At 57.2% G+C, this 7,539-nt stretch overlaps 1 protein-coding gene across 1 annotated transcript in view; it reads left to right on the top strand.

Moving 5' to 3' along the window:
* Window positions 1-7,539, top strand: part of ELMO1 (engulfment and cell motility 1) — a 249,632-nt gene that overhangs the window by 37,200 nt on the left and 204,893 nt on the right. Inside the window, 2 exon segments of the mRNA XM_056804107.1 lie at window positions 5,113-5,153; window positions 5,361-5,433. Of these exon segments, the coding sequence (XP_056660085.1) occupies window positions 5,113-5,153; window positions 5,361-5,433 (114 nt within the window).

Here is a 7,539-nt window from a genome sequence, read left to right as displayed (position 1 = left end):
GATCTTTGTATTGGCCTGGAAGTGCATCAATCCATCCTGGATTGGCTTTTCTTTGGCCCTATGAAATGGCTCTTGTGTGTATATCTTGTCCTAGAATCAGACAGAATCATTAAGCAAAGTCCCATAACTTTTAAATAATTAGTGGCATCGTTTTTATAGTCTCTAGCCTTTTAGGGCATGCATTAGCAAATGTATCTTAAACTTGTATTACTGAAAAGTCAAAAGGTTAATGAAAATCTTAATAAGGGTGACATGTGCTTCAAATATAAAAAGGAGAGAAAAATAATAAAAAACAAATAGTATATTGCACATGCAAAAAAATATAATAAAAGCCTTTAAAAATTCAAAAATATAGCTTATAATCATTGACACTGTGTCAGCTAAGAAAATATAAAATGCAAGGCTTTCTCACCAAAAATGAGATCCATTTCCTCTTCATATCTGGCCATGATCACTGTGATGATGAAGGCAAATGAATTGAACAAGGTTAACAATTTTTTTCATTTTTAAAAATACAGTAGTACAAATATGTAGTTATCAAAATCCCCAAAATTCTCAATAGCCCAATCAATTACAATAGCAAACAAACACACTTTCACATTTCACATAAGTTGCTGTAGGGCATTTTTAAAACCTATGAATTGATGGACATTTGTCACAATTTTTACAAACATAGCAATCTTTCAACCTTGGTGAATAAAACATATTTTTTAAACAAAGTAAAACTCATCTTGGGTTTAGAACATAATCAAGAAATCTAGGCTAAAAAATTTGAGAAGTTCTCATCCAATCTAGTGGTCTAGCAAAACATTGGTTTTGCTTTCTTTTCTTTTCTATTTCCTCTCTCACTATTCTAATTCCTCTTAGAAATTTGAACATCATGTATATCTATAGTTAGAAATGCATTTAGGATTACAAATTGATTATGTTAAATGATCAATGGGGAGACTAGTCTCCCAATGATCATCAGGGGGGATTGTAAATCTTGAAATTTCTCAGACTTATGAATGTTAAAAATTTCCACATTGATGAATCTTTCATTGGAATAAATTCCCTACTGGAAACATTCCCCATTTGGACAGTGAGAACTCGCCAGGATCAGAAATGGGAGGACCTCTACTCCACCTGTACTTAAGACTGCTTTAAGGGAGAAAACTCCTTGCTAAACAATGAAAGTACTTGGATCCATGCTTATGATGAGGCAGGGAGTTCTTTGAGCCATGCCTGTTTTTTAGAATTGATACAATGGGATGCTAGGTACCTAAAAGGGTTGGGCAAGTTTTCTCTTGATGAGATTAGTTGACTCAGCTGTGTTTTCTCTGGTTCAGACTTACTGAGGGGATTAGTCGACTTAGCAGGAATTCAGATGGACAGTCCTTTGGAAAATGTCTACAATGATTGGTAGATGTGAGGACTTAGGGGAGGTGACATAGGAGAAAAACCCCTATATAAGAAAAAGAAGAATCTCTTGAGGAGGGAAGCCTTTTGGAGAAAGCTCTTACGAGGATCGCTTGGGAAGAATCTCTTGAGAGAGGCTCTGGAGAAGGGAAGCTCTTGGAGGACAATCTCTGAGGTCTCACTAGAGCTCCTCTGAGGGGACTCTGTCCCTCTGGAGGCTCTGGAGAGAGGCCCTTTGAAACAGTCTCTGGCTGGAAGGCTCTTTGAGGAGGACTCTGGCTGGAACTCTCTCTGGTGAAGTCAGCTGAGATGGAGCTGTCCTGATGTCACTAGAATCCTTGCTTAGATAGACCTTGTGGTGAGTGATAAAAGACTGACTTACTAATCTCTCTCTCTTAAGACTCAGGTCTAGGCCATGTTGGCTTAAGGCCCTTCATACTTATTTCCTTTCTCTCTCTCTCTCTCTCTCTCTCTCTCTCTCTCTCTCTCTCTCTCTCTCTCTCTCTCTCTCTCTCTTTCTTTGATTACTCATTGTATTATTAATTAAATTCTCTATAAAACCCAGTTGACTTGGGCATATTCATGATTGGGAATATATTTCCCTGGCAACCACCTTATATTTGATTTAAAAACCAAGACACTGTAGTGAAACATATTTTCTGTGGTCAAATTTACTCACCCTCTCTTATATCTATCACAATTTATATCTTCCACCATTTTAACTCTTACAGTTTAAGCCATATACTATCTTAACTCTTATAGTTCACTCCCAGCTGGCAGGGAGTGTGCATGCCGCTAGGCGCCGAGGGGACCCTTTGCTTGCTCGTGCTCACTCCCAGTCTGTGGGGAGTGTGCGTGCCGCCAGGCGCCGAGGGGACCCTTCGCTCTCTCGTGCTCGCTCCCCAGTTTGTAGGGAGTGTGCGTGCCACCAGGCGCCGAGGGGACCCTTCGCTCTCTCGTGCTCGCTCCCCAGTTTGTAGGGAGTGTGCGTGCCACCAGGCGCCGAGGGGACCCTTCGCTCGCTCATGCTCGCTCTCAGCCTGTGGGGAGTGTGTGTGCCGCCAGGCACTGAGGGGTCCCTTTGCTCGCTTGTGGTTGCTCCCAGCCAGAGGGCACCCGAAGTCCTTCTGGCCTCATCCCACAGCCAGGCCAGAGTCACAGAGCCCTGCTGTGGCCTCTTCTTGGGATGGCCCGAGCGGGCTTTCTTCAGCCCCTTCCAAAGGCCGGCAGCCTTGGAGTGGTCAGTGCCTGACCCGGCCCCGCCCAGCCAGTCAGTGCTGGAGGCAGGGGGGCGCCGCGTCCCCGACACCTCTGGGCGCCCTGGGCACGAGGAGGGGTGCCGGTTCTCAGGGACCCCCTTCCTGCACCCCCAGAAGTGGCCTCAGAGCCCCAGACGGGCCTTTTCTCTCGCTGTCTGGTTTCCAGTCAGGAGGTGGCTTTGGAGCCGGCCGAGTCTGGACGGTGTAGCAGCGGCCGGGGGGCTCCGGGGGGCCGTGCCCGGTCGGCTGCGCCCCAGGCTCAGGACCGCGCTCTGGGGGTGCCGCTCGAGGGCTGCGCTTGACGCCAGGCCGTCCAGCCCAGGAAAGGCCACGGAGAGCCCCCGCGGCGGGTGGGGCCTCTTCATGTCCAGGAGAGCCAGAACACTTCGGTCCTCGATTCCGACCGGACGATAGACGGGAAAGAGACGGGGGGGGGGGGGGCCTGAGGCTGGCTCCCCCCTCCCCCCCGCTTGTCCCCTCTGAGCCCGGGTCGTGCCCTGCCGCCGTCCTCCCAGCTGTGCGCGGCTGCTCTGGCCGCCCAGCATCTGTTTGGCAGGAAGGAGGAAGGTGACGGCTTTACCCAGAACATCCTGTTTGTTCTTGCAGATGCCGGGGGGGGGGGGGGGGGGTTGGGGGGGCGTCCCCCTGGGAGAGGCCGAGGAGGAGCACCTGACCTCGGCTGACAGCCTGGGGCTCTAGAGCTGGGCCAGGAGGTGTCTTCTTGGAGCCTCAGTTTCCCCATCGCTTGGGAAGCCAGCAGCCTCCCCCAGGGCCGGGGCAGGGCAGGATGGGGGGGCTGACTTGGCATTTGCTGTCCGGAAGCCCGAAGCCCCGCCCCCAGGCAGCCACCTGTGTGTGGGCCCGAGTTCCGATCCTGCCCTCCACACTCGGTCACTGATTTCAGAGAAGCCCTTGAATTTGGCCCAGCCTCCGTTTTTCTACCTGAAACGCGAAGGAGGGAGGCTGGTGACCTGGCAGGTCCCTTCCCACGCCGGGCTCTGTGACGGACGCTGCCTGGCTTTATTTGGGGAGCAGGGCCGGGTCCGACCACTTTGCCTGTCTAGGCTCAGGGAAGGACCCCTGAATGGAGGAAATGTTCTGGTCCAAAACTCCTGGGTTCAGAGCGGATTTTCAACTAAGAGCAAGCCGAGCGGCTCAGTGGATGGAGAGCCAGGCCCAGAGAGGGGAGGCCCTGGGTTCTAATCTGGTCTCAGACACTTCCCAGCTGTGTGACCCTGGGCAAGTCACTTCCCCCCATTGCCTAAACCCTATCACTCTTCTGTCTTGGAGCCAATACACAGTATTGATCCTAAGGCAGGTGGTGAGGGTTTAGAGAGAGAGAAAGAGAGACAGACAGACAGACACAGACAGACACAGACACACAGACGGACACAGACAGACAGACACAGATAGACACTGACAGACAGACACTGACAGACAGACAGAGACAGACAGACACACAGACACAGACAGACACTGACAGACAGACAGACACAGACAGACAGACACAGACCGACACAGACACAGCCAGACACAGACAGACAGACAGACACACAGACACAGACAGACAGACAGACACAGACACAGACAGACAGACACTGACTGACAGACAGAGAGACACAGACAGACAGACGGACACAGACAGACCGACACAGACACAGACAGACACAGACAGACACAGACAGACAGGCACAGACAGACAGACACAGACTGACACAGACAGACAGACGGACACAGACAGACCGACACAGACACAGACAGACACAGACCGACACAGACACACAGACACAGACAGACAGGCACAGACAGACAGACACAGACTGACACAGACAGACAGACACAGACAGACACACAGACACAGACAGACAGAGACAGATAGACACAGACAGACAGACGGACACAGACAGACACAGATAGACAGACACAGACACTGACAGACGGATAGACAGACGGACACAGAGACAGAGAGCCTGTCACATCCTGGGTAAGGGAGTGCAGGAGAGGCCCGCTCAGGCCTTCTCTCTGGCTCTGGTGGAAGGCCTGCCGGCTGCCCGTCCCTTCCTCGCTCTCTCCGTTGTGGGTGTCTTATAAAAAGGGCATCACAAGGAAGCAGCAGCTGCTTCTTCCGGGCCCTGGGCTGGGCTGGGCGTGCCTTGACCGGCCGCTCGGGAGCTTCCTTCGGCCTTCGTGCGGTGGCCGGTGGCCGCGGTGGCTCTCCGGGTGCCTCCAGGCCTGGGCAGGACCTTTTGTCCGTGGCTGCCGCCCGCCGAGGCCCTCTCTGGGGCCTGTTTGATGAGGAAACAGGCCGAGAGGAGCCAGACCGTGCCGAGGCGGGATTCAGGCGGGGTTTTCCGGGGCGGCCCTTTGGGACGCGGGTTCCGGGCCGCCAGGAGGTGTGCCTGGAGGGCCGCCGCGGCGCCTGTCCGACCCCGTTTGTTGTCTTTTTCCATTGCAGAAGAAGCCGCTGTCCGCCGTGATAAAGGAGGTGTGCGATGGGTAAGTGCCCCCCCGCCCCCCCATGCCGCCCCCCTCCAGGCACTCGCTGCCCCCCCGCTGCAGCGGCCGAGCAGGCCCTTCCTCTTCGCCCTTCCGAGGCCAGAGTGGAACCCAGGCCCGGCCGTGGAGACGCCCCCTCTGCCCGCACGTGGGGGCCATCCGTGAGCCCCTCCCCCCTCCAGGGCCTGACCGCGCCGTCTCTCCTAGGTGGACGCTGGCCAACCACGAGTGCTTCGCCCTGCAGCATGCCGACAGCTCCAACTTCTACATCACCGAGAAGGTAGGGAGGCCCCGAGGGGGGGTCGGGCCGGGCTGCCCCACCACATAGGTCAGCGCGGGGGGAGGGGCGTCCCAGGCGTGGCAGGGCCTCTGCCCGTCCCCTCCGAGTCCCCCCCTCCCGGCGTCTCCTGGGCCAGTCCCGGCGGAGCTCCGAGGCTGGCGTTTCTCTGTGGCTTCCCCGCACTCCGCTCGCGCGCGTCCCCCCTCCTGGGCTGCTTCCAGGCGCCACGTAGGCGGCTCAAGCGGCTCCGTGACGGCCTCCGTGCGGTCTGGCTCCCTCCCCGTCACCCCGCAGGGCCCTTCGGGGGCCCCTCCTCGAGCCCCCCTTTCAGTCTGGTGGCCCCCACAGTCCCCGACACGCTCTTCACCGCGAAAGGCCGTGGCGTGGCCGCTGGAGCACCGGCTCTGCCCTTCCTCATTCCTCCCCCCAAGAGGCAGAGCGTGGAAGCCCAGCAGTGCCCGAGCCACGGCCGCCCTCGGGGGACACACAGTCACTCACTTACCGGGCTCTCCCTGCGGGGCACTAACTCTTGGCCACCCCTTGGCCCTGCGCTCAGATGGGCCGGCCGTGCCGAGGGTCGGGGGGGGGGGGGGAGGCGGGGGCAGCGGGAGGGCGTGGCTCAAACTCCGGAAGAGAAGAAGGCGAGGGGATGTGGAGAGCATTTATGAAGCGCCTACTGTGTACCCCTCCGCTTGGTTGGCGTTTGGGCATAAAGACTTCTGGGAAAAACAGCAGCAACAACCACCGCCAAAGCAGGCTTTGCCCTTGGGGAGCTTCAGTTGGGGCCGTGGAAGCAGCGTGGTAGGAGGGCCAGGAAGGCCAGGCCGAGGCGTTTGCCTTGCCTTCATCGGCCACGAGGGCCTCGTGGAGGGATTTCTGCGCCAGGACACCAGGCTCCTCCCATTCGCATCGGCAGCGTGTTGGTGAGCGAGGCCCATCCTAAGGCCCTGCGTGCTCAGCGGGGCCACACACAGGAGGGCCTGGAGGGAGAGACGCGGCCCCTTGGGGGAGTCGCCGCTTCGAAGGCGGGTCCCGTCAGCCCAGCACTGCGCTCGGCCCTGGGGCGGCAGAGATGACCGACAGACCCCGAGCCGCGCTGTGGGGCGTCTCGTCTGCTGCCTTCGAGAGGCCCAGGCGGGAGGTGGAGGGAAGGAGCCCTCAGAGACCCCGACGGCCGCCATCCCCGGGACGGAAGATGGAGCTTGAGACCCGGCAAGAGCCCCCTTTGGGAGGCCCTTAGTACTTGGAGCGGCCTCTGCTCCCTCTGCTGATGCACATGGCTATGGCAGCAGTGACAGTGGTGGGCCTGGCCGTGGTGGTCCTGGCCGTGGCCGTGGTGGTCCTGGCCGTGGTGGTCCTGGCTGTGGCTGTGGCCGTGGTGGTCCTGGCCGTGGCCGTGGTGGTCCTGGCCGTGGTGGTCCTGGCTGTGGCTGTGGCCGTGGTGGGCCTGGCCGTGGTGGGCCTGGCCGTGGTGGTCCTGGCCGTGGCCTTGGCCATGGTGGTCCTGGCTGTGGCCGTGGTGGTCCTGGCCGTGGCCGTGGTGGTCCTGGCCGTGGCCCTGGCCGTGGTGGTCCTGGCCGTGGCCTTGGCCGTGGTGGTCCTGGCCGTGGCCGTGGTGGCCCTGGCCGTGGTGGCCCTGGCCGTGGTGGTCCTGGCCGTGGCCTTGGCCATGGTGGTCCTGGCTGTGGCCGTGGTGGGCCTGGCCGTGGTGGGCCTGGCCGTGGCCATGGTGGTCCTGGCTGTGGTGGCAGTCATAGCCATGAATGCCTTATGGCAGGGCTGCTGGGAAAGGCGCCTACGGCCCCAGACTAGAGGGAGCAGCACAGGTGATGGACCAGGAAATCCCTCCCCTTCCCGGAAGGGATGGAAGGATGAGAAAAGGAGGCCATCCAAGAGGGCCGTGCAATGAGATGTCAGAGAAGAGAGTTCTCGTCCCAGGCTGTTGTTCCCTGGAGGGTGACTGTGGCAAGCCTTTGACCTCTCTGGGCTTTGCTTTTTTCCCTTGGAAAATGAGGGGTTTGACCAGGTGGCCTCTAGGCTGCTCTCAGCTTGGAAATGTTGATTCTGTGGATAGTGTCTGATTCCTGGCCCAAATGGACCAGGACT

The sequence above is a fragment of the Monodelphis domestica genome, chromosome 7, assembly GCF_027887165.1.
Source record: "Monodelphis domestica isolate mMonDom1 chromosome 7, mMonDom1.pri, whole genome shotgun sequence".
NCBI lineage: Eukaryota > Metazoa > Chordata > Mammalia > Didelphimorphia > Didelphidae > Monodelphis > Monodelphis domestica.
Note: the sequence above shows the minus strand (reverse complement) of the source record. Positions and strands in the feature narration are given on the sequence as shown.